This window comes from Erythrolamprus reginae, chromosome 2 (genome assembly GCF_031021105.1).
Source record: "Erythrolamprus reginae isolate rEryReg1 chromosome 2, rEryReg1.hap1, whole genome shotgun sequence".
Classification (NCBI taxonomy): Eukaryota; Metazoa; Chordata; class Lepidosauria; order Squamata; family Dipsadidae; genus Erythrolamprus; species Erythrolamprus reginae.
Window position 1 is genome coordinate 199,540,056 of NC_091951.1, and position 27,026 is coordinate 199,567,081.

General features: G+C 43.5%; 2 protein-coding genes across 14 annotated transcripts in view; both read left to right on the forward strand.

Annotated features, from left to right (window-relative positions):
• The window catches only part of CDK16 (cyclin dependent kinase 16), a 95,711-nt gene extending 75,846 nt beyond the window's left edge, over window positions 1-19,865 (forward strand). For 8 of the 13 annotated variants that reach the window (XM_070741153.1, XM_070741143.1, XM_070741152.1 and 5 more), the window contains 7 exons: window positions 2,644-2,767; window positions 3,144-3,264; window positions 5,431-5,528; window positions 6,782-6,887; window positions 8,471-8,513; window positions 9,914-10,004; window positions 13,251-13,422. In XM_070741153.1, the coding sequence (XP_070597254.1) occupies window positions 2,644-2,767; window positions 3,144-3,264; window positions 5,431-5,528; window positions 6,782-6,887; window positions 8,471-8,513; window positions 9,914-10,004; window positions 13,251-13,402 (735 nt within the window). In that variant the 3' untranslated portion in view covers window positions 13,403-13,422. Of the gene's footprint in view, window positions 1-2,643; window positions 2,768-3,143; window positions 3,265-5,430; window positions 5,529-6,781; window positions 6,888-8,470; window positions 8,514-9,913; window positions 10,005-13,250; window positions 13,423-15,593; window positions 15,727-19,527 lie in introns of those variants that run through there. The other 5 variants (XM_070741149.1, XM_070741154.1, XM_070741146.1 and 2 more) reach the window with 3 other exon arrangements.
• Window positions 19,866-22,952: 3,087 nt separating this feature from the next.
• Window positions 22,953-27,026, forward strand: part of USP11 (ubiquitin specific peptidase 11) — a 33,510-nt gene continuing 29,436 nt past the window's right edge. The window contains exon 1 of the mRNA XM_070741157.1: window positions 22,953-23,257. Coding sequence (XP_070597258.1) covers window positions 23,151-23,257 — 107 coding nt within the window. The 5' untranslated portion in view covers window positions 22,953-23,150. The remainder of the gene's footprint in view (window positions 23,258-27,026) is intronic.

Sequence of the window (27,026 nt, forward strand, 5' to 3'; positions counted from 1 at the left end):
ATGTTTCCATGGGATTGGAGAATTCGTGTTTATCTTTACCTAGATTATTTTTTAATGGGGTCTGTTTTAGCATCTGCTGAGTGAGACAGTGACTTAATGTCTGATCAGTCTGGGGATTGGAGGCAACCTAGAAAGACACAGCTTTTTCCTACTCATTCTGTACAGTATTAAAAATTTAACTGCAGCCTGTATTTCAAAGAACAGGAGATAAAGAACCGTGTCGGATTTCTCTTACACGTGCTAACACTAGCTCATCTCTAGGATGTCAGACATAGGTGAAGGGTCATTCTTGTGTATTCCTCTTGTGAGGTCATGGAGTCACTGCCTGGCTGCCTTTTTTAAAGCAATCATCACCATGATTTCAACAGGGAAAAACTTTATTATCATGCGCTCCTCCAACAGCAGTAACCAGCTAGATCAGCTGTCAGTGGCTTTATTTGTGCTGCGCTGCAAAGCTGATGTCTATTGCTTTTTTTTATCACCTTCCTGGAGTTCAAGGCCATTCATCTGGCTCTGCTTAGCTTCAGCCATCTTCTATCCCAGGGGTGTCCAATTCACATCCTCACAGTGTTGTCATGTGATGTATTGAGACTTTCCTCCCCACTTCACTGAACCGGGCATGGACGTGGCCAGCGTGTGATGCATCTGGCCTATTGGCCAGGAGTTTGATAACCCTGTTCTATACTATTATTACATGCTCCTGATGGAAAACTCCACAACCTACATGCGTAACTGACCTGAATGAAGTAGTAAGTGTAGGGAAGACCTCCAAATTATCATATCAATGGTTGTATCTGATATATCTTTTGGTGGGATACATCCAAAGTCTTCCACTGATGGCTGATTGCTTGATTGTCCAAATGATTTTAAGTAAGAATCACTACGAAGCTTGGGAAAACCTTTCTTCATGTCGCCAACTGAAAACTGAATTATTTCTTCTGATTCTCCACACAGGCAGTTGTTAGCCTGTGTGTTACATCAGGGCTTTTTATTCTGTCTTCTTCCTAATCTTGGAATTCTCATGTTGTTTGATATTTCCATTGGTAGGCTTGGAGATTACTCTCTCTGTATACAGAGACATCAAAGAATATTTGTTCCTGTCTTATGGAGTGAATGGGAGAAGCAATTATGGATAACCTCCTCCATTGTAGAAAAAAAGACGATCACACTAAGTCAAATGTTCCATATATATTATTAATGTATTACTGAAAAGTAAAAGATGAACTGTACCAGAATTTCCCATGCTCTTTCCATGATCCCATCTTGATTCTCTCTTTCTCTCTTCTTAATGGTATTAAAGGAACAGAGCTTCTAAGTCCCACATGTTCAGGGCCTAAAATATTTGTAGGTATATGTCCAGGCAATTACTATCCCCAAAAATATGTCATGGGATCCTATGTGATATGTGAGAAGAATTGAACATTTCCCAAGATAAGCTAACCTTTATTGTCACTTTTTCTGTGAACACACTGGCATACCTTTAAAAATGAAATTCTGATGCCTACTCTCAAAAGTTTGTGGGTGTGACTGTGTACAAGGGGTAAAATCGAGCAGGTTCTGACAGGTTCTGGAGAACCAGTAGCGGAAATTTTTAGTTGTTTGGAAAATGAACAAATACCACCTCTGGCTGGACTCAGAATGGGGTGGGAATGGAGATTTTGCAATATTCTTCCCCTGCCACACCCACCAAGCTCCGCCCACCAAGCCATCCTAGGCCTACCGAGCCACGCCCACATAACCAGTAGTAAAAAAAAAAATGGATTTCACCATTGGTGTGTACATATATACACCCCCCACCCCTTCAGACCATTTAGAATACATAGCAGAAAACAGAGTCTTGAGATTTAACAAGGTTGATACTATATGGTATGAAGTTATTACAGAATCTCATGGTTCTGCTTCGGATACTGCAAAGCCTCATCCCAGAAGGTAACAACAACAACAACAAAAATACACAGTCAGGGAGAGGATGTGTAGCATCTCAGACAATACTGCATATCCTGATAAAATATTGCTTATATGCCATGTCCTGGATAGAAGAGAATGAACTTCTATTAATCTTTTATGCCACTCTCTGCACAGCCTTCTTGTCCATGGTGCAAATTTTGGACTCAAGTGTAACTGCTGTTAGACATTCCTACATTACTAAATGTGATTTTGGAGATTGATATTCCCCAAGTGATCATAAGCAGTGATGCCAAGCAAAGATATATTTTAAAAATTCTTTAACTATATATAGGAAATCCCCAATTTAAGAATGCTTCAGTTTAAAGATGACCCATAGTTTAAGTACAGAGCCTATTGTAGCAAATTCAAGTTAAATACACAATTTTTGCAAGTTCATTAGACAATACTAATTACACAGTATTATGCAGAATTCAACTGAAGAGCAAATCTTCAGAACAGAACTGGGGACTACCTGTATTTTCCTTTTGTGCTATGTTGGTTATAGATGTAACAGATGGCACTGCTGTGTGATTTAAAAATACTGTATATTGTATTAGGAAAGTAAAGCAATATACAGATCAATTACTGTATATAAATGTCTGTATAAAAGATGTGCAGTATGAACTATTCTGTGAATGGTAGGAAATTGTATTTGCCTAGAAAAATTCACTTAGATGGCTTTGTTCTCTCTTCTAGTTGTTTCTGTTCCAGCTGCTACGTGGCCTAGCCTACTGTCACCGTCAGAAGGTGCTGCATCGAGACTTGAAGCCCCAGAATTTGCTTATTAATGAGAGAGGAGAGCTCAAACTGGCAGATTTTGGTGAGTAATTGTCAAATTCTTTTTTGATCTATATCCCAGCAACCTTTGGGTAATTGATTGCCTTGAGGGTAGGAGCGATATGAGGATTGTTGCGGTGAGCCGCCCCGAGTCTGCGGAGTGGAGCGGCATACAAATCTAATTAATAATAATAATAATAATAATAATAATAATTATTATTATTATTATTATTATTATTATAGCAGATTTTTTGTTCCCATCATACTCCAAAATTTGGCAATATATTACAAATTTTCACTGATACAGTTCTATCAGCTGTAACATAGTTTTAAAACAGGAGCAGGAAGAGGAGGAACCCACCAAATCTTATTTTCTGCTCTTTGGAAGGTTTTGCAAATAACATTTCTGTGTTTTACAGGATTAGCCCGGGCAAAATCTATCCCCACCAAGACCTACTCCAACGAGGTGGTAACACTTTGGTACCGACCGCCTGATATTCTGCTAGGCTCGACAGAATATTCCACCCAGATTGACATGTGGTACGGATGGTCTTTTTTAAAACAGTTCCCTAGGGTAGCTTATTCATTTGCCACACAATGGGGCTCTCAATCCAATGATATCCAAGTTCAAAAAAGTATTCCTACGTTTTAAAAACTGCACAAAACAATTTAAATAATTGTAAGTTTTCAAAAAATAGATTTTGTATTTCCCCCCCCCATCATCTTTGAAAAGGTTCAGGCTTTTTTTCTTCCTGGCCTGTATGGAGAACTGAGGCTCTGTGCCTTGTTTGTTAATAAAGACACACTCCAGACCACTTAAGAGTTCAGGAAGGAAATCGTTGTAGAACAGAAAAAGAGGATTGAAGCTAGAGTGAAGTGCTAAATGCTGATTTCCTAAAGCAGTTAACTTCAGTTTGTGTCTTCCCAATTCCAGTCAACTCTTCCTGCAATAGAGTACAAGTGGTCCTCACTCAGTGACTGCAAAATTATGATGAACAATAATAGTTGGCAGTTATGACTGGTCTTTATGTGGGTCACTGTGTCTTTGCGATCTGGGTGCTTCGTTGCTCAGGTTGCAGTGTCCCGCGGTCACATAAATTTGTGACCCTTTTTGCCAGCGGAGAAGCCAGTAAGTGGTTGCAAATGGCAGCCAATGTGTTAGCCTCGCCTAACAACTCGCAGCGAAGTGTCAGAATTTCTGTCTCTAAGCAGTGCATTCACATGATGTTGCTCTTTGTGACCACACTGCTTAGTAACAGAAATTCCCATCTCAGTTCCCATAGTTAGATGAGGGCTACCTCTAGTAGTTTTCAAACTGCAGTGTGGGGCTTTCAGGAAACATGACATCAGTTCTATAAAGCAGAGGCTCTTACTGGCAGACAAGTCAACTTATTCACCTGAATTGATATGGTAATATACAGTGGTACCTCTAGATACGAGCTGCTCCACATACGAGTATTCCAAGTTATGAGCGAGCGAGCGAAATTTCTGTTCGACACCCGAGCTCAAATTTGGGATACGAACCGAGCTTCCGCTAGGTGGCGCAAGAATGTCCTTGCTTCTGGTTATCTTGGTGCGAAAAACAAAGTCTAAAGGCATTCGTTCGAGATGCGAGTTGATCGACTTACGAGCTCGGGTCTGGAACGAATTAAACTCGTATGTCGAGGTACCACTGTATAGATGATAATATTTTGTCTCCTGAGTAGGAAAATAATTTGAGGCTCGCTGGTTCCGTCAACATGGTCTTTACTGGTGAGCAGTGCATACATGCCTAGAATGCCTCTCCTGCATTCCTCAAGGGACACGGATTGACTTTGTATAGATGAATTCAGTGCTCTGTTTAAAATCCTAAGTATATTTTGGGATATTTTCAAACTTCCGCATATTTTTTTCCCACGACTAAAGGATTTGCCGGTGGCATCACTGTTGCCCAGAGGATGCCCAATTGGGGATTCCTTTCATGTGAAGTTGCCTACCAAAATGATACCTATTAATCTACTCACAGTTGCCCACATTCATACTCCTGGGTCTTCAGGAGTGGAGTGTATGGTGGGAGCTCACCCATGAGACAACGGATCTCAAACATGAGACTGCCGATTTGTCAGCCTACTATTCTAACCTTGTGAGTCGTTAGAATATGGGTCATTAGAAACATTAATTGCTCCTTTATTTTAAGGAGAATGTACAAATAGATTTAACCCCACCCCATCCCATTTTGATGCATGATAAACTTCTTAAAACCCACCTCTGCCGTCAGGCATGGGGGAACTGAGATATTCTTTCCCCCTAGGCCTTTACAATTTACGCATGGTATGTCTGTATGTATGTTTGCTTTTTATAATAAGGGTTTTTTTTAGTTATTTTAGTATTGGATTGGATTGTTACATGCTGCTTTTATCATTGTTGTTAGCCGCCCCGAGTCTACGGAGAGGGGCGGCATACAAATCCAATAAGTAAATAAAATAAATAAATAAATAAATATTTTAAGGCAGATTTTTAAAAGATAAGTTTCAAATGTCAAAATCATTGGCTAAACAGCAAAATCCGGTCATAGAAATGTTTTCTCAGTTGACAGGTGATTTTATTCAATCGCCACCACAGAGATAAGATATAAATAGCTAGGCGCTGCAATTGATAGTGCAAAGTTACAGTCTCCTTCCTAGTTTCTTGGTGCTGATATTGAAATCTGCCTGCCTTTCTCCACAGGGGCGTGGGCTGCATTTTCTATGAGATGTCCACGGGGCGGCCACTCTTCCCAGGCTCCACAGTTGAGGAGCAGCTGCATTTCATTTTTCGGATATTGGGTAAATATCATCTGCCAAGGTTGCATTGCTGACAAATTAGTGAAGACATGGGAGGCGGAGGAACAGAAGACCATCAGACAGGTTGATCTATAATTTCATAATTGGATGTTATCAATTAAAACACACCGCAAGGTGGTCAAAGACAAAGTACATTTTAAAAACACCCCCAGATCAGCCTGTCTGTCACTTAAACAAAAAAAAATGTCTCTGACCTCACTTGGAATTTGAAAGACACAATTCAGAAGAAGAAAAGGAGCTTGGAATAAAAAAAAAAAAGGGGGGGGATCATAGAAACATAGAAGACTGACGGCAGAAAAAGACCTCATGGTCCATCTAGTCTGCCCTTATACTATTTTCTGTATTTTATCTTAGGATGGAAATATGTTTATCCCAGGCATGTTTAAATTCAGTTACTGTGGATTTATCTACCACATCTGCTGGAAGTTTGTTCCAAGGATCTACTACTCTTTCAGTAAAATAATATTTTCTCATGTTGCTTTTGATCTTTCCCCCAACTAACTTCAGATTGTGTCCCCTTGTTCTTGTGTTCACTTTCCTATTAAAAACACTTCCCTCCTGGACCTTATTTAACCCTTTAACATATTTAAATGTTTCGATCATGTCCCCCCTTTTCCTTCTGTCCTCCAGACTATACAGATTGAGTTCATTAAGTCTTTCCTGATACGTTTTATGCTTAAGACCTTCCACCATTCTTGTAGCCCGTCTTTGGACCCGTTCAATTTTGTCAATATCTTTTTGTAGGTGAGATCTCCAGAACTGAACACAGTATTCCAAATGTGGTCTCACCAGCGCTCTATATAAGGGGATCATAATCTCCCTCTTCCTGTTTGTTATACCTCTAGCTATGCAGCCAAGCATCCTACTTGCTTTCCCTACCGCCTGACTGCACTGTTCACCCATTTTGAGAAATCACTACCCCTAAATCCTTCTCTTCTGAAGTTTTTGCTAACACAGAACTGCCAATACAGTACTCAGATTGAGGATTCCTTTTCCCCATCCCTATCATCCCTATCAGCTGAAGTGAAAACTATCCAGGAGAAGGAAAATCCCATATTTTGGCCATGCTGCTGAAATGATCTTGTTTCTCATCTTTTTTCGAGTCTTCGGAGAGGGGCGGCATACAAATCTAATAAATTATTTTTGTTATTGTTATTATTATTATTAATTATTAGTGTGATATAAAAATTGGAACTCCCTTTTTTAAGAACTCTGCTGCTTCTTCCTGTTTCCAGGGACACCCAACGAAGAGACGTGGCCTGGAATCCTGTCCAATGAAGAATTCCGAGCGTATAACTATCCCAAATACCGTTCCGAGGCCCTGATCAACCACGCCCCAAGGTGAGTGGTCAGCCTGTAGTTCAGGTGTGGTAGCTTTTGATGGGGTGACAAGCTGCTGTGAAAGTCATCTCGTAACAAGAGAAGGAAAAAGATGCCTGCATCCTCAGAAGGGTTGGGAGAGGACATTCTGAGCGGACAAATTTCATGTAATCCCAAGTTTCATGTAGGCTTCTTTAAGAAGAAGAAGAAAAGAGACATATGGGCTCGTTGTGCAGCCATAGGTAGATTTTCTTGCTTTCTCCTTCTCTCAGTGTGGAAAGATAGCCCATGGGTCAGATCCTCCAAGGGCCTTATACTGAAGGTACTAAAGAGCCTCGGGGCTTGATTACTACAATGCTCTATACATGGGGCTACCTTTAAAGAACATTCAGAGACTGCAGTTAGTCCAAAACGCAGCTGCGCAAGCCAAGATATGCCCATATATCAACATCACTCCATGAGCTGCATTGGCTACCGATTGGTCTCCGAATGCAATTTAAAGTGTTGGTTATTACCTATAAAGCCCTACATGGCTTAAGACCAGATTATTTATGGGACTGTCTCCTGCTTCATGTATCCCAGCAGCCGCTCAGGTCCCACAGAGTTGGCCTTCTCCAGGTTTCGTCAGCCAAGCAATGTTGACTAGCGGGGCTGAGGGGAAGGGCCTTTTCTGTGGCAGCTCCGATTCTCTGGAATCAACTCCCCCCAGAGATTTGCACTGTCCCCGCCTTCCTCGTCTTTCAAAAGATTTTAAAAACACACATTTGCTGGTAGGACTGGGACCACTGAGCGTTGATATTCTGCTCCGGCTGATAGTATGTTTATGAGATTGGATAAATCTGGATGAATGGATTTTAATGTTTGGGGTTTTAGATCGGGGTTTTTTTTTTATGTCTGGGGTTTTATGATTTTTGTATCTTGTATCTGTTTTATTTTGTACACTGCCCTGAGTCCACCGGAGAAGGGCGGCCTAGAAATTTAAATAAATAAATAAAAATTTCCTGCTCAATTGCTCTTTTATTCAGCACAGATGCAGGCAAGGGGTTTGGCTGGAGGACCTTCTCTGTTGAAATCCGGGCAAGACGCAAATACATGGGTATATTGATGCCAGGATGCATCAATGAGCATTTATTTATTTTATTTTATTTTATTTATTTTATTTATTCAATTTTTTTTATGCCGCCCTTCTCCTTAGACTCAGGGCGGCTTACAACATGTTAGCAATAGCACTTTTAAACAGAGCCAGTGTATTGCCCCCACAATCTGGGTCCTCATTTTACCCACCTTGGAAGGATGGAAGGCTGAGTCAATCTTGAGCCGGGGATGAGATTTGGTTAAAATCTTTGTGCTTTATTGGGAAGAAAAGGGGATTAACAAGATCTTTCTTTGGGTCTTGGCTCCCAAGGGTGGAAGACACATTTGATGACCTTTTGGTGCAGTTCCAAATGAATACTTGACAGGGACATGAACTATTTTACATCTTCAGGTGTTGGATAGGCATTAGCAGCATCAGTGTCAGAGAATAACAATCCCAGGAAGCAAACCCACCGTTCTCCTTGGGAAATTAATGAATCTAACCTTTCTTTTCTCTCCTAATTGTACAGGTTGGACAATGATGGGGTTGACCTTTTAGGAAAGCTGCTGCAGGTAAGCAGTTGTGGGGTGGTTTTAAAAAAAATTATTATTATTATTATTATTATTATTATTATTATTATTATTATTATTATTATTATTATTTGAGATCTCTGACCTTTTCTTCTAGAAATCCTAAACTTGCTACATTCCATTCCATTCCATCCCTAAGTAGTGGAAAAATCTTCCCTGCCATGGCAAGGAACTGCCTGCGGGAGCTACATTGGCTGCCAATTTGCTTCCGGGTGCTATTCAAGGTGCTAGTTGTCACCTTTAAAGCCCTTCATGGCTTGGGACCAGGTTATCTGAGAGATCAACTCTTGCCAGTCACATCTACCTGACCCATCAGAGTGGGGAGGCATGGAATGCTGTGTGTCCCATCCCCGAGGGAGATACACTTAGTGGGACCTAGAACAGGGGCCTTCTCCGTGGTGGCTCCATCTCTCTGGAGCATCATTTCCCCAGAGATTAGAACAGCCCCCACTCTAATATTCTTCCGGAAGACACTGAAAACCTGGTTCTGCCAGTGGGCCCGGGGAACCCAGAGCGAGATGGAGTCCATTAAATGGCTTATGTGATCTGTTACTGCTAGCGGGAGGTGGGGATGGTTTTGTTATATTGTACTATATTAATTTATTTTATTCTTTTTGTTAGTTTCTATTGTTCTAAATGTGATTTTATATTCTGAAAGCAGCCTTGAAGTCTCCATGGGTGAATAGGTGGCAATATAAATTAAATTAAATTAAATTAAAAAATTAAATTAAAAAATTAAATTAAAAAATTCAATTCAATTCAATTCAATTCAATTCAATTTAATTAAAAATTCCCAGTATCCTTGTAACTGAAGATAGCTAAAATTCTTGGGCCTTCCCATCTTGTTTGGTCTACTTGTTAAGACTAAAAAATAGGAGACTGATTTCAAGTCCCTTAGCTGTGAAAACCAACTGGGTGACCTTGGGCCACTCTTGTCAGCTTTATTCACCTCACACGATTATTGTGGAGAAAATAGGAGGTAGAAAGTGTTTCAAATTATGTCCACCACCTTGATCTATTTGTAAAAATAATAAATGTGGGATATAGATCAAAATAACGTAGTTTGCCCATTCCTTGCATTTTGGGTCAGCACTTCAGTTTGTTCTGAGATTTCTCTTGTCATAAGCATTTGGGAGCCGAGGAGATAGAAGTATCTCAGTCATTGTGTTTTGATATTATGGGGGAACTTTTAATACTATTTCCTTTTTGGAGATTTGGGGCACAATTTAACCTGTGATTCCAACAACGTAGCAACTTTTTTTTGGGTGGGGGGAGGGAATGCTTTTGTATTAGGAGAAAAAAAGCTGGATGCTATTAGCGGCCTTCATCTAATCACTAGGATTGATCTCTTTTCTGTTCTCTTTTTCTCTCCCCAAATGCAGTTTGAGGGCAGGAAGCGGATCTCTGCAGATGAGGCCATGCGTCACCTGTTCTTCCACAGTCTGGGAGAGCGGGTCCTCAAACTTCCGGACAGTAGGTGCAAGCTGAAGAGGGAGGGAGAGCGGGAGGGAGGCCAAAGATGTCAAGTAGTGGTTGAGTGAATGAGAACAAGGTTAAGAGAAGGGCGTGTGATGAAAACAGGAAATGGATGATAAAAGGACCATGAATTCATTTTGCATGCTATGCTCAACTCTTGCAATTTCTCTCAATCCTCTCCATTAACTGTTTTTTTAACTTCTCACTTCCATTTGTTATGATGTAGTAGCGGGTTAACTGGAGAGGGTGTTTTAATTCAGTGGTTCTCAGCCTTTCTAATGCCCGTGACCCCTTAATACAGTTCCCCATGTTGTGGTGACCCCCAACCATAAGTCTAGCACCAATTCTCCCAACAGAGCTTTAAGCTGATTGGCAGGAAGGTCAGAGGGACACCCCACACTGTAAACGCCTGATTGGCCAGATTGTAAAAGTATATTCTAGAAGCTTTAGTTCCTAACACCATGGGAAATTTATCTTTTCCTATGGACTTAGGCGACCCCTGTGAAATGGTCATTTGACCCCCAAAGGGGTCCTAACTCCCAGGTTGAGAACCACTGTTTTAATTGATGGGCTAAGAGTTTAAGGGCACCCATGCTCTTTTTTCAGTTTTTATTACTCAGCTAATCCAGTGAGTTAGTGTAAGTAAAGGCTGGAGGGCAAATCTGATCAGTTACTTCAGCATGTGAGAGCTGTCTTCATAATTCCTATCAATTGGGAGTTCTCCTACCCCCCTCCCCATCTCCTCCTCCATCTTCATTTTCGTCTTTGTCCCCTACTACCCAAGACATGAAAAGCAGAGGAAAGAAGTAGATGAGTCCAGAAGTAACAAATCTATGAGATTGGAAATCTGGTAGCCAAAGTACCATCCTTCTAGAAGCCATGAGACAGAAGGACAGAAAGCACTTTTATTTCCATTTCTCTTCCCCCGCCCTGCCACTTGTCCTTCCTAGGCTTCTAAGTTGCAGGGAACTAACTGCAGAGTTACTTCTACTCCAGGGCCCTTCGCTTGGGGAAGGAAAGCAGGGAAAGGGGCTCTTTTGGCACCAAAAAGCCACTTTCCCTTTTCTGATTGTTTTTCCCATCATCTGTGATTTGGCAAAAGAGGTGGGAAAGTTTGGGGGTTTTGCCACGGAGGAGATCCCATGTTCTCCCTTCTATAAATTTCTCCCACCACAAAAATCAGTGACTAATGGCTGGTGTGGCATAGGTGACTTGCCCCTAACTTTATCTTGGTACACCCCCCCCCCTTTCTAGTTTACGTTGGAAGAAACTGGCAAACATCGCTTTAAAAACTAGATCAGGAAGATGAGTTTAGGCTGCCTTCTGGGTAGGTCTGCTGAGGTCAGCCCAACATTATCTGGACTAGCCTTCTATATCCATTTAAAAATAGATTTCCATCTGTGGTTAGATTGCGGGGAAGAATAGGACTTATTTGAAGTTTTTGTTCCCATAACCTAAATGCTGATAGTCTTGAATTTTAAATACAATGATACCTCGTCTTACAAACCTCTCGTCATACATACTTTTCAAGGTACAAACCCGGGGTTTAAGATTTTTTTGCCTCTTCTTCCAAACTATTTTCACCTTAGAAACCCAAGCCGCCGCCACTGGGATGCCCCGCCTCCGGACTTCTGTTGCCAGTGAAGCGCTCATTTTTGCGCTGCTGGGTTTCCTCTGAAGCTCCCCTCCATGGGAAACACCACCTCCGGACTTCCGTGTTTTTGCGATGCTGTAGGGGAATCCCAGCAGCGCAAAAATGGGTGCTTTGCTGGCAACGGAAGTCTGGAGGTGGGGTTTCCCAGCGAGGGGAGCCTCAGCGAAATTGCAGCATCACAAAAACATGGAAGTCCGGAGGTGGGGTTTCCCATGGAGGTCAGCCTCAGGGGAATTCCTGCAGTGCAAAACGGGCGCTTCGGCTGGCAAAAGGGGTGAGTTTTGGGCTTGCAGCATTAATCGCTTTTCCATTGATTCCTATGGGAAACATTGTTTCGTCTTACAAACTTTTTACCTTACAAACCTCGTCCCGGAACCAATTAAGTTTGTAAGATGAGGTGTCACTGTACTTGTTGAGAATTCATAGCATCAGATTAAATGAAACTTCACCTTCACATGTTTCACACAATCTATTGTGACAACATTTTTGTTGTCATACTTTCCTTTAATGTATTACTTTATATACCACTGCTCTAAGGGTTTCAAATGGGCCAATAACTCAGACCCGGGTAATATGCAATATTTATTTCATCGCATGCCATAATGGAACCACTACATTCATTAACTGATCGATAACTTTCGTTTTCCATACATCAAAGCTCAATGAAAAATGCATGTCTTGAATGTAAACAGATTGGTATAGTCGTTAAGGCATCAGGCTAGACACTAGGAGGCGATTAAACTCTCTTGCTGCTTTAGGCGCAAAAGCCAGTTGAGAGGACATAAGTCGGTCACTTTCTCTCAGCCCTAGTTAAAAGGCAATGGCAAACCACGTCTGAAAATTTGCTACAAAAATAGCAGGGCCTTGTCTAGAGTCTAGACAGTCTTTGAGGATCAATATGATTGATCAGAAGGAAACCAGTATCTACTACTTCCCTTAATGGGATAAAATTCATAAAAATGGATTCAAACATTTGCCAATATGTACTCTCTCTCTCTCTTTCTTTCTCTCCCCCCCCCCTCACAAAATAATGTTACTCTTTTATCAGTGGACATGCTAGCATGCTAGAATTGCAGATCTAGTAATTGGGGTTTATTTATTATTTATTTATTTATCAGATTTGTATGCCGCCCCTCTCCGCAGACTCGGGGCGGCTAACAGCAATAATAATACAATGTAAACAAATCTAATATTTAAGTTAATTTAAAAAACCCCAATTTAGAAACCAATCATACATACTGACATACCATGCATAAATTTTATAAGCCTAGGGGGAGGGAAAGTCTCAATTCTCCCATGCCTGACGACAGAGGTGGGTTTTAAGGAGCTTACAAAAGGCAAGGTGGGGGCAACTCTGATATCTGGGGGGAGTTGGTTCCAAAGGGTCGGGGCCGCCACAGAAAAGGCTCTTACCCTGGGTCCCGCCAAACGACACTGTTTAGTTGACGGGACCCGGAGAAGACCAACTCTGTGGGACCTAACTGGTCGCTGGGATTCGTGCGGCAGAAGGCGGTCCCGGAGATATTCTGGTCCGGTGCCATGAAGGGCTATCTCACTGGCTTTGTGTCTTTTCTTTTCTTCTCCTGTAGCAACATCAATATTTGCACTAAAGGAGATTCAGTTACAGAAAGAGACTGGGCTGAGATCTGCTTCCCTGCCTGAATCAGGTGAGAAGTGGTTGTCGAGCAATTCTGTCAACAACAATCCCTCCGCTTTTTCCTCAGCCCTCAGCTTTGAATAAAAGTCTCTTCCTCCCCCTGAGTGGATGGCCCACTTTTATTGGTAATGAAAGGGCACCTTGATATAGTCCCTTCCTATCTCCAAAAACTGCTTTCTTGGAGAAGTAGTCTTTTCCCCTCTCCCTGCTTAACCCTACATCTGTGTGTGTGGTTGTGCAGTAATTACTCTCACCCCCCTCCCATAAGTAGCAACCATGTTGGGTAGGGAAAGCAAGTAGGATGCTTGGCTGCATAGCTAGATGTATAACAAGCAGGAAGAGGGAGATTATGATCCCACTGTATAGAGCGCTGGTGAGGCCACATTTGAAATACTGTATTCAGTTCTGGAGACCTCACCTACAAAAAGATATTGACAAAATTGAACGGGTCCAAAGACGGGCTACAAGAATGGTGGAAGGTCTTAAGCATAAAACGTATCAGGAAAGACTTAATGAACTCAATCTGTATAGTCTGGAGGACAGAAGGAAAAGGGGGGACATGATCGAAACATTTAAATATATTAAAGGGTTAAATAAGGTTCAGGAGGGAAGTGTTTTTAATAGGAAAGTGAACACAAGAACAAGGGGACACAATCTGAAGTTAGTTGGGGGAAAGATCAAAGGCAACGAGAAAATATTTTACTGAAAGAGTAGTAGATCCTTGGAACAAACTTCCAGAAGACGTGGTAGATAAATCCACAGTAACTGAATTTAAACATGCCTGGGATAAACATATATCCATCCTAAGATAAAATACAGAAAATAGTATAAGGGCAGACTAGATGGACCATGAGGTCTTTTTCTGCCGTCAGACTTCTATGTTTCTATGTTTCTATGTTGCAGTTAGTGGGCACTGAACTATAGCCACCAGGCCAGATATCTGTGCCCCACTCACTTTCATTCACACCGTCCCCTCTCTCAGTCACCCTGACTAGCGTCCTCCTGGCACCTCTTGTTTCAAGTCTTCTTAGCTCATTGCATCCCCAATTCCAAAAGTGGAACAAAACGACGGAGCAAGTGGGGAAGGAACCAGGAGGCAAAAACCATGTGGCATTGGAACCTCATGATCTTGAGAGTGAGTTGCAATTGGATGGAAATGCCCTTGTTCAAAACCCAACTTCGTGATGCTTTCATTCAGGTGGTATTAGGCAAGCTGCACTTTGTAGCCCAAAGTTCTTCCAATCCATAAAATGTGGTTAAAAATACAGTGTTCCCTCGATTTTCGCGGGGGATGCGTTCCGAGACCGCCCGTGAAAGTCGAATTTCCGCAAAGTAGAGATGCGGAAGTAAATACACCATTTTTGGCTATGAACAGTATCACAAGCCTTCCCTTAACACTTGAAACCCCTAAATTACCATTTCCCATTCCCTTAGCAACCATTTAGATTATTACTCACCATGTTTATTTATTAAAGTTTATTAAAAAAAATATTTATTAAAGGCGGACGAAAGTTTGGCGATGATATATGATGTCATCAGGTGGGAAAAACTGTGGTACAGGGGAAAAAAACCGCAAAGAATTTTTAAATTAATATTTTTGAAAAACCGTGGTACAGTGGTACCTCGACATACGAGTTTAATTTGTGCCAGAGCCGACCTCGTATGTCGATCATCTCGTATCTCGAACAAATGCATTTAGATTTGGCTTTTTGCGCTGAGATAACTGGAAAAAAATGGAATTCTTGCGCCACCTAGTGGACGCTCGGCTCGTATAACGAATTTGAACTCGGGTGTCGAACAGAAATTTTGCTTGTGTCGCAGCTCGTAACTTGAATTACTCGCATGTGGAGCAGCTCGTATCTAGAGGTACTACTGTATAGACTTTTCGCGAAGTTTGAACCTGCGAAAATCGAGGGAACACTGTCGTCTAATGTGGCTGCTTCATCAGATTGCTGAGAGAATGTGAAAATTGCATCCATGTTACACAGAAAAATGTAGTTCCAGATCGCTCAAAGCATCATGACAAGGCTGAGTGTTACTTTGAGTCAGGGAGACGCTACCAGGATGAGGAGGAAACATTAGAAGGAAGCTGGGGGGATGTTAATGGCATCACATCTTCTAAAACAGCATTTTTCAAACTTGGCAACTTTTAAGATGTGTGTATTTCAACTCCCAGAATTTTTAAAATTAATCAAGTTTGAAAAATGCCGATCTAGAAGTTGGGGTAAGATGCAAACTGCATTCTATCCATAACACTTTTGCTGTTTCCCTACAGTGAATGGTCAGAATGGACGACCAAGCCTGCTGCTTTGAAGCCTACAGTTCTGGCTTGGCAAGGGTAGAAAGAAGCCAGGTTTCTCTCCCACCTCCACCCCACGGGCTGTCTCCACTGGTGGCTTCTTGGTATTGAACTGTGGCATGAGAACCTGTGCTGGGAATTTGCTGGGGCAAGGCTGGGGGCCCCTGGAACTGAGGAGAAAATGGCCGCTCCTGGCACCAACAAGACTCTGTGCTGCTGGGACGCACTCCCCCTCCCTCCCTCCCTCTCACACACATGGAGTTTCATTTTATTTTTTACGTTTTATTTTTTCAATGCAATATTATAAATATTATATTTACAAATATCTATACAGAGAGAGAGAGACACACACACACACACCCCACCCCCAACCCTAGCCTCTCCAGTACAGTATTAACTACGAGGGAGCCAATCCCCTCCCTATCTCATCCCAGTAGTGGGCCAGATGGAGGGAGGGAGAAAACTGGGGCCAGAGTAGTTCCATCCTTTGCACTCCATAATCTAAGAATTGATGGGATTGGGGAGGTTGTTAGTATTTAGGAGGTATGAGCGGACTCCCAGCTATAATCACTTTCTTTGGACGTGGTGGGGGCTCTGTTTTCTTGTGTATTTTGGAGTCCAGGGGAGGACCAGGCAACCAGGTGTCCTCTCAAAATTCTCCAAATTTTTGGAAAGATGGTCCTTCTTTTCCTATCTTCTTTCTTACTGGGACTTCCTTGCTGCAAGGGTGCCCTCTTTCCAAACCCCTTTTTTGCTCAGCTTTGGAGCTGCTTCCATTTCCTTCAGAAATGAAAGTGGAGTCTCCTTTTTGATCCCTCGGGTCTTGACTGGTGCCTCGCCTGGGCTTGTGCTTGGTTAGTGCTCTCAATTGTAGCTTACTCATCTGTTATGGCTCTTATATTACTTGCTTGGTACTCAGGGTTTGCATTTCTTCCATTGCCTTTCCAGACACAGTCCACTGATTTCTAGTCCAGACATAAGCATCAGATACTCTAGTACAGTGTTTCCCAACCTTGGCAACTTGAAGATATCTGGACTTCAACTCCCAGAATTCCCCAGCCAGCATTCGCTGGCTGGGGAATTCTGGGAGTTGAAGTCCAAATACCTTCAAGTTGCCAAGGTTGGGAAACACTGCTCTAGTAGGACTTGTGTAGGATGGTGGATCCAATTCCCAGTGGATTGTGCCTTGTTCTCTCTCACCCTTGTTCTTTGTTTTTTATGTACACTACAGTTCCTAGGTGATCATGATTTTGTAGCTTGTCTTAACATCTCTAATGTCCAAACAACTATGTTGGAATGGACCCATCGACATCTTTCTCCGATGCTGTGTTTATTTTGGTATGAAAACTGTGGCACTTTCCAGAAATTTTGGACAACACTGCCCCTCATCCTCAGTCAGCAGGATCAGCAGTTTAGGAACATGGGAGTAATTATCCAAAACACACGTAGGGCTATAAAATGCCAACCTTTATTTGGTCTTTGTGCAGATCATTTGCCTTGTCTCAGTGCTGCTTAGATTTTCACATCAGTCCTTACAATTTTCACCCCGTGGTTATCATTGTAGTTTCTTAGTCCTTAGTTATGCAGGTTACATAATTCCCATTAATTCTCATTCTGTTTTTGAATCCAAAGTAAACCAGAACAGTACAACTGTTCTGCAGTTAGACACTCCAATTACCTCTTCTACCATTGGGAATCCGAGATACTTAAGAGGCAATGGGCCCTTTCCACAGCTATGACTTCACTGGTTTCAAAGATTGATCAACTCCTGTCTGTGCTGCTTCGGGAGGAACTAGCCCCCTTTGCTTTAACCAACGTCCCTCCAAAACTCTCTGCTTTTTGGATTGACTCTTTGGTCTTGACTCAGATGACTCTGGTGCCCTTTCCTTCTGCTCTGTGTATTGCAGTCTTTAGAGATTCAGCTTCGTATGCCGGAGCCTTCAATATTTAGAGGGGGAAAAAAATCTCCTTGGGACCTGCCTGTGCATTTTCAGTGTTTGGGCTCCCTCTGCTTCCAATCCTCCTACAACTAGGAGAGCTGATTTACAGGAAGAGGGAAATGCCCAACGACAGTATCAACAGTTCCCCAGGCCAAGACTGTTCCTTTAAGCTCAGGGCACAGAAACTTGGGTGCATAGAACTGACAGGGGGGAGGTGGGGAGAAGATCCATCTCTTAGAGTTTGTACTCCAGGGTATTAGATAAGGTGGTACCAATTGTTGCTGTTTGATCACAGCCTATATATATGTATGCGTGCGTGCGTATGTCTGTGTATGTATATATATGTACATATGTAACCATTTTTATATGCAGCATGAAGCGCTTGTAAGGTTCCAAGATCTTCCCTTGATGAGAGCCATACGATGAACTGTTCTAGTTACTGTTACAACGCTCAGGCAACTTAAAAGGATTTCTGAAAATGCCTACAGAGGAGAGAGACGTAGCCCACCTTGTGCCCTGGGATGGCATTCAGATGCTGCTGTCCATGCAATAGGGACATCTGGGGGGAGAAAAAAAAATCTAGGCTACACTACACTAGACCCAGCATTAGCCTCTGTGCATAGGTTGAAAATAACCAGTGCTCAGCTCAGGGGATAAGAAGGTTGTGTTTACATAGGCATCCTAACAGGCAGGAAGGACCAGCCTCTTTCCTTCAACCTAGTGATCCACAGGTCCTTTTTAGCCCACTTAACCTGCTTGCATGTTCCTTCCCTTAGTTACTGCCTCCTGGGTTTTTGACTATGGCCTCCCAGGTCTTTTCTTTGATCTCCCCTTCCAACTGCACCTTAGAATCAGAAACCTGTAGTTGAAGGGATCATTTTCTTGTCCCTTCTGATCAGAGGTCTCGCCTTCCTCCCTGGGATATGTCTCTGATGCGCTCTGGACCTAGTGGTTCAAAAAGTTTTCTCTGCCTCAAAAGTGACCTATCCTTAGTAGAGTCTGAAATGAAGTCATACTTCCAGCAGGAACTCAACAATCATAACAATACGTATGTTTTGTTACTTCCATCCTTGCAAACATAATTTGTCAATACGATATGGCACTAGACTGTCAAAATCTTAATTGTAGAAGTACAGTGGGTGTATAGTTGAAGTTGCTCAATTTAAAATCCTGCGCTTAGAGAACATATGAGGAGTCATCAGAAAAAAAATTGGGGAGATCAGGAGACAGTTTAACTAAGGTTTACTCAATGCAGTGTTGAATCATAGGTAATACAAACTTTGGATCCAGGATCCCACTTGCGATCATAGTTTTGAGGGCTGATTTGCTGCATTCTTTATCCATTGTTAATCCGAACAGACCTCTTAACCCTAGTGAAGGACCACAAACTATAGCTGATTAAGTATTGAATCTATATGGGACTGGCAGCAACTCATATTACGCTGTGGTTTTGAATAAATTAACGGAGAAATATGGCCAAGATATACAGGGCTACCTTTGTGGAAGGGATCCAGAATCTAATCTGGATTAGTTCATGGAATTCCCATTTTCTATCTTTGCTGAAAGAGAAGAAATGAGATTCCAGGATATGGAAAAATAGCCAGGATGTGATACATGAGGTATTCTCCAAACACAAATGACTTTTCAGGAATTTGGGGAAGTGTGAGTTCAGAATAATGCTGAGAATTTGGGAGCAGTTTAGGTCGTAAACTGAGGAGTCACAATTCTCAGAAAAGGGGGCAGGAACAAATGCCACCCACGATGGCTAAACCAGTTTGCTTAGAGTATGGATGTATTCTTAATACAATCCATTGTGAGAGCTTTTATGTGAGAAGAAAACTGAAGGTGGCCTGTTGGATAATGAATGTACAGAGGATTTGGATGTTGCTTTTGAGGAGGGTGGAGAAGGGCAGAAAGAAGCTCACAATTTGTTTCTAGATTGGAGACAAGCAACCAACCTCTTCTTGCAGGAAACAGAAACCCAGGAATGGATAATCATTAACATTATGGACTGTCTCCATGGGCCTCCCCCACCTCAATCCTGCTTCCCTCCACATTAGTGGAGTAGATACCGAGTTTCAGCTCTCCTAGTATGGAAGAAGAAACTCTATTGTTGTACATAACTTGAATGGGGGGGACGGACTTTCTGTTTCAAAGATCAAAGCTTACCATTTATAGAAGAAAAAGTCCCTAAGGAACAAAATGAACAATCATTTCTCTTCCCCTCTCATGCTCTGTCCACCTTCTTTGGGGTTAATTAATGCACCATATCCAAATGTATGGAACTGATTAAAAGTCTCCAACAATTTTTGGTTTATGCGTTGTTATATTTAATCTTGATTTTGGATTAAGGATTAAATGATATTTTTGTTCAGTAGAAGAGGAAAACCTTTGACTGCCTTTTAGGTATTTTCTGCTGTTGCTATTTCCAGATGAACAGTTCATATCAGTAGGCACTGCAAAGCACCATCAGACTTCTCAGAGGCAAACTATGGAAATGACATGCTGACTCACAAACAAATTTACCATTGATGGTGCTCTGGGAAATCCTCCAAAGTCAGGATTTTGGAGTGCCAGCCAGTCAATGGAGAAAGACTTATCTTCCATGAAGAATACCATATTACCAGTGTACAGTGATCCCTCTATTATCGCGAGGGTTCCGTTCCAAGACCCCTCGCGATAATCGATTTTTCGCGATGTAGGGTTGCGGAAGTAAAAACACCATCTGCGCATGCGCGCCCTTTTTTTCTATGGCCGCGCATGCGTAGATGGTGGAGTTTGCGTTCCCCGCCGCCCACGCAAAGGGGAAACCCCGATTCGGCTCCTCGCTGCTGCTGCGCTACCGAGCAGATCAGTTGCTGGGCGGCCGAAGGAACCTTCCCTGGGCCTTCCCCCTCTTGCTGGCGGGCGGGCGAGCGGCGGGCATCAGCGAGGAGCCGGGGTTTCCCCTTTGCGTGGGCGGCCGGGAAGACCCAGGTTGGGGTTTCGGGGTGGGTGGGTGCTGGGAAGCCCCCCCAGGCCGGCTGCGACCTTTTAAAACAGCCGCGCCGCTTCCCAGCTGAGTCCTGAAGCCAAACACGGAAGTTCGCCTTTGGCGTTTGGCTTCAGGACTCAGCTGGGAAGCGGCGCGGCTGTTTTAAAAGGTCGCAGCCAGCCTGGGGGGCTTCCTAGCACCCCCCCCGAACCCGGGTTGGGGGTTCGGGGGGGTGCTGGGAAGCCCCCCAGGCCGGCTGCGACCTTTTAAAACAGCCGCGCCGCTTCCCAGCTGAGTCCCGAAGCCAAACCCGGAAGTGGTTTTTTTTTTAATTAATATTTTTTTAAAAATCGCAATATAGCGTTTCGTGAAGATCGAGATCGCGAAACTCGAGGGATCACTGTACCTCAATAGATCCACTGGAAAGAAGCCTGTACTATGGGAAAACATAATTTCTGTTCATCACATGCTATGATGGGACATCTGGGAAAATCAGTCATTTTGAAGTGAATGTAGTTTTCTGTGACCCAACATGGCTTAATGACGGATAGTCATGCAGCATGCCAACATTTTCGGGTTGATGTTTGGAATTTTGAGAAAACGGGTCTGCTGGATAAAAATGTTACTTTATTTTACAAAAAGAACTACCACAAATTTATCAGTCCCTTAAAAAGTAAGATGGATTTAGTGCTACCAACAAATGCAGTCATTCCTATATTCCCTGTTTATTTTGTCTTGCATTTGTGCAGGTGTTTTTATTTTCTGAAAAATGAGGCTAGTGGGTGCCAAGGAAGATACGGGTAGGCATGCTATAGCGTTTAGACTTATATACTGCTTCACAGTGCTTTACAGCCCTCTTTAAACGGTTTACAGAGAGTAAGCATATTTCCCCCAACAATCTGGGTCCTCATTTTACCAAACTTGGAAGGATGGAAGGCTGAGTCAACCTTGACTGAGATTTGATCTGTCAAACTGCTGGCAGCTGGTGATTAGCAGAAGCAGCTTGCAGTACTGCACTCTAACCAGTGCACCACCAAAGTTTGAGGGGATTACTGCTAAACTGCTTCTTCCAGGCCTCATTTGCTAATAGTTTAGGAAATGATTGCCATGTTTGGCCCACTGAAATAGAAATAACAATTTAGAAATTGCACTTAAGAGTTTGTAATAATGTTGGACGGGGCAGACTAGTAAAATTGTTTTCTCCGCCACAGAATTTGCTTTATTATTGCAATGATCCACACACAGTTAAATGCTATAAAAGTTGAAAGTATTCTTTGAAGTTTCATCCATAGTTCTAAACTTGGGATATTTTTAAGTGATGTGTACATTCAGGTTGTCCTGCAGGACTGTCTCACGTATGGGAAGGGTAGTTTGGAAAAATCAAAAGGAGCCAACTATTGTTGCATCACCTTTAACTGACAAAAGAAAAAGGCGTACAGCAGTGGTGGGTTGCTCCCAGTTGACTGGTTCCCAGTTGACTGGTTCAGTCTCCCTTAAGATTTCTATTTCTCTTAGGGGAAAAATAATATTCTGCCTTTTTAATATTCCCTAAAATATTTCACTCTTCTAGGAGAGGGATGGATGCTAACTTTCTACGTGGATTTTGCCAAGCCTTGGTTTGCCTTTCTCACAATTTTTTGAATAAAGTGGTCACTGGGCTACATTTCAGGAAGGTCTACTTCTGCCCATTCTATAGTATTGGGCATTCCAAAATCTATTAAATCTGGACTCTCAATAATTGACGCTATTCTACAGATTATGCTTTTATTCTAAGTCAAAATAGCTTTCTCAACACAAAATACCACGCTCGAATTAAGCTTATGCAAATTTGCATAGGAACTTAAAAACAATCGTGAGACCCTCTGGTTAGAAAGTGTGGCGTCAAATGCGTAAATGACTTAAAAAACGGAGTTTTTGGTAGCTTTCAAAACGCAATTTAAAGATATTTCGACTCGACTCTATATGCTATTTCGACTCTGCTTTCTCCCCGGTTTGTTCAAACGGACAAGCGCCAAAATTCATCCCGACGGGCGAAGTGGAGAGCTGCGTTAGCCTAGGAAGCATTTGAAAACTTTGCCCTTAGTAAAAATGGCGACCGCAAGCCTCGCGCACGGCATCTTTCCTGGTATTGGGTTACTTCAGTCGCAAGAATTCTGACGCCAGCGCGGGGGCGAAGGTCAGTAATGCCGGAAGCAGATCGATACATGAAACAAGCGTCCTCTTTTTTAAAAAATGATTTTGCTTTAGTTAAAAGAGAAAAAAAGAATCTCGTCGCCTCTCGTTTTTGCCCGGCGACAGAGTGTTCATCCAATTAAAAGCACGCCGCTCTGATCTGCCCCGCCCCACGCCCGTTCAATTTCCCGCGCCGCAGCACCCCACCAATCGGGCAGGGCGTATATAGCGCGGCCTTTGCGTCATGACGCCCTTCGGCCGTAGGGGGCCGCAATTTCAACATGGTGCCGGGTCCGCTCTCTTCCGTCTCGTTTGCCACACCTATCCGGCCGGTCGGAAGCGGGTGGGCGGGGCCATGAAGAAGGAGCCGAGAGAGGGAAATAAGGTGTCTCCCTTTCTCGTTTCCGGGCTGGCGGAGGAGCGGCGGCGGAGGTGGTGTGGGTGGAGATGGCGGAGAGGGGGCTGCCCGGGCTGGAGGCCCAGCTGCAGCAGGTAGAGGGAGAGGGGCCGGGCCAGGCAGGGAGGAAGAGACCTCTGGGAGCGGGAGAGAAGTGGTAAGTGCAAATGAGGGGGGGGGGGGGGGTTGCGCAGGGAGTGTCCCGGGTGGAGAGAGGTCGCTCGGGCTTTGGGGGGGGGGGTGTCTTTGGGGCGTGGTATCGAGCCTTGAGCGTACCCCGCTTCGTTCGCTCCCCACCGGGTTCACCTGCTGCCAGCCTCGGAACAAACCTTGATTCGGGGTTTGCGGACGCCCCCTCCTTGGGAGCCCCCCCTCCCCACGAGATAGGCACCGCTATCTTGGCTTGCTGCAGGTTATATATTCGGGTGGTCTTCGCGATGTACGCCTTTCACGCCCAAGGCTGTGGGAGTATATAGTGTAAAAGCGCTTTTTTTAAACTTTAACTGGGTTTATCACCATTGTGGTTTATGAAAAAAATGCAAAACTGCTGAATGTAATGGGATTTTTCTTTAAACTCCTCGAGGTTTCGGCTAATTAGCCTAGTAGCTTTATATGCACTTTCAATTTACAGCGCTGAGGCAAACAAGGAATGATGTTTTACTTTAGGATGAATTAGGTACCGTTTTTTCCTTGGCCCTTTTTGCGCGCTTTCCCCCCACCCCTCCCGCATCTCCTCAAAAATCACCTTATTTAGATTTGTTCCCTTTTCTTATATGTCTAATGCTTTCCCTATACTGCTCCTTGTTGGATTGGTTAAGGGAGGTGCTCAGCATGTCATATATTCTCAATTTACCGTAGGTGTAAGAAGGGTGGCTCTAAGTCAGTGTTTCCCAACCTTGGCAACTTGAAGATATTTGGACTTCAACTCCCAGAATTCCCCAGCCATCGAATGCTGGCTGGGGAATTCTGGGAGTTGAAGTCCAGATATTTCCAAGGTTGAGAAACACTGCTCTAAGTAACCTGAACTGTTGTGAACTGGATAACTTTTCTGAAGGCGTGTTTTCCTGAATTAGCCGAGTTTGGTTATTTATCTCCTTTTCTATTTGGTTCAATAGCATCATGAGGGGTAGGTACTTTTTAATTAGATCTTCTGAGTACTTTTGAAAATAGATTTCCTCTTCATAATCATCAAATGTTTGTCCCTTATTTTACCAGTCAAGGAAGAAATCTGAAACAGAATGAAAAACCAGCTTGTTCCTATAAAGGAGGCTAGTTTTTTTCTATACAGGAGGATTTGAATTTTTTTATGACCACTTCCTCTTTCTTCTCCTAGGAATCTTGTACTTTTTTACCGTTGTAACTAGCAGAATTTTAGTGCATGGCAGACCTGATTTTAAAAAAAACAAATATATATATATATATATATATATATATATGTTTGTTTGTTTGTTTGTTTATCATTTATATTGCCTCCTATTCACCCATGGTGATTCAAGGTGGCTTACAGCAGGGGTCCCCAACCACCGGGCCGCGGACCAGTACCGGGCCGCGGGGCATGTTGCACCGGTCCGTGGAGTCAGCAGCTGCCGGCCCTCATGCCGCCACCCCCTCCCTCCAGCGCTTCGCCTCCCGCCGGGCAAGAGGCCTCGGGAGGCAGGTTCTGCCGGCCACAGGACGATGGATGGGACAGAGGGGCGGGAAGGACCGAGAGGCTCAAGCCTCTTTTGGCTTCTGCCGCGGGGCACTTTTGCGTTTTTGGCTGGGGGGAGGCAGGAGGGCCAGCCTGACCCCCTCTCTCCAGCGCTTAGCTCCCGCTGGGCAAGAGGGCTTGGGAGGCAGGTTCTGCCGGCCACAGGACGATGGCGGGAAAGAGGGGCGGGGAGGACCAGCACCCCCATGCTTAATCCCGCCCCCAACCACGCCCCTTTCCACCCCCACTGGGCCATAGAAAAATTGTCTTGCTGAAACTGGTCCCTGGTGGAAAAAACGTTGGGGACCACTGGCTTACAGAATATAAAACCACATTTAAAAAAATAAAAATAATAACAAATAAATTAATATGGTGTAATATAAAATACCCCCCCCGCCCCCTGCTCTGGCGACAGCAGGTCACATGAGCAATTTAATGGGCTCCATCCCTCTCTGGGTTCCCCAGGCTTGTTGGCAGAACCAGGTCTTCAGTGCCTTCCGGAAGAGTATTAGAGTGTGGCCCATTCTAATCTCTGGGAGAATGATATTCCAGTGAGAGGAAGCCACCATGGAGAAGGCCCTTCTTCTGGGACCCACAAGGTGTATCTCCCTCAGGGATGAGCCCCGCAGCATTCCATGCCTTCCTGCTCTGATGGGTTGGATAGATGTGACCGGCAAAAGACGGTTCCTCGGATAACTTAGTCCCAAGCCATAAAGGGCTTTAAAGGTGACGACCAGCACCTTGAATTGTACCCGGAAGAAAATTTGCAACTCCCTCTGGAGAGGTGATAAATGTACACACCAGGGTCTACACAAAACTATGGGCTGCTGCATTTTGCATCAACTGCAGCTTTTGGATGCTCTTCAAGGGCAGCCCGATGTTGAGCGTGTTGCAATAGTCAAGATGGGAAGTGACTAGGGCATGAGTGACTGAGTAGGGATTGTTAGTCCAGGAAAAGGCGTAACTGGTGCACAACTCACAGTTGCGCAAAGGCCCCCTGGGCCACAACAGCCACCTGCCACCTAAATTATGCACAGGGTCTGTTTGGGGTACAGTAGTCCCTCGCTATACCACGCTTCACCTACTGCGGCTTCACTTCATCGCGGGTTTCTGAGGAAGCTGATCGGCAGATTTAAACAGCCCGCCGAACTCAATCGGCAGGTTTAAAAAAAAAATAAAAAATCTAAAATTGTAAATACTGTATTTAAATACTGTATCTAAAATAAATACTGTGTGGGAAGGGTTTATAAACACTTAAAACAATGAAAACTTACCAATTACAATATAAATACTTAAATAAGTACTATCAGTCAATAAATTCCCCATCGCGGATTTCACCTATCGCGGTCAGGTCTGGAACGTAACACCAGCGATAGGTGAGGGACTACTGTAGTTCCACCCCATCCAAGACAGATCTTCCTGATATTCTTTCTTGAGATGGCTAGATTCATTTTTGGCAGGACTATGATGCTAACAAGCCCTGCCATATAGGGCTTTGTAGGTGACTAGTAGCACCTCGAATTGGGTGTAGAAGGCTACTGGAATTCAGCACAAGGCCTGCCTGTTTCAGAGAATGAATTGTCATGGGCATGCTCTATGGCAGTGATTTTCAACCTTTTTTGAGCCGCGGCACATTTTTTACATTTACGAAACCCTGGGGCACATTGAGCGGGGTGGGGGGGGAGCTAAAAAAAGTTTGGAGAAAAAAATTCTCTCTCACTCACTTCCTTCCTCTTTCTTTCTCTCTCTCCATCCCTCTTTCTTTCTCTTCCTTCCTTCCTCTCTTTTTTGCTCTCTTTCTCTCCCCCCTTACCTCCCTCTGTCTTTTTCTCTCCTTTCCTCCCTCTCTCTCTCTTGCTCTCTCTCTCTCTCTTGCTCTCTCTCTTGTTCTCTCTCTTGCTTTCTTTCTCTTGTTCTGTTTCTCTCTCTCTTGTTCTGTTTCTCGCTCACTCGCTCTTTCTCTCTCTTGCTTTCTTTTTCTTTCTCTTTTTTCTCTCTCTCTTGCTTTCTCTCTCTCTCTGAGCTTCGTGGCACACCTGACCATGTCTCGCGGCACACTAGTGTGCCACGGCACACTGGTTGAAAAACACTGCTCTATGGCTCCTGTGTTCAATTATTTGCTTATGTGTCTTTTTGAGAATATTGCACCTTAATGGAAAAACCCTTGCTTTGCCTGCTGAGGTAAAGGTTATAATTGATATACCTACGTACTAACAATATAAAGTGAAGGCCTATG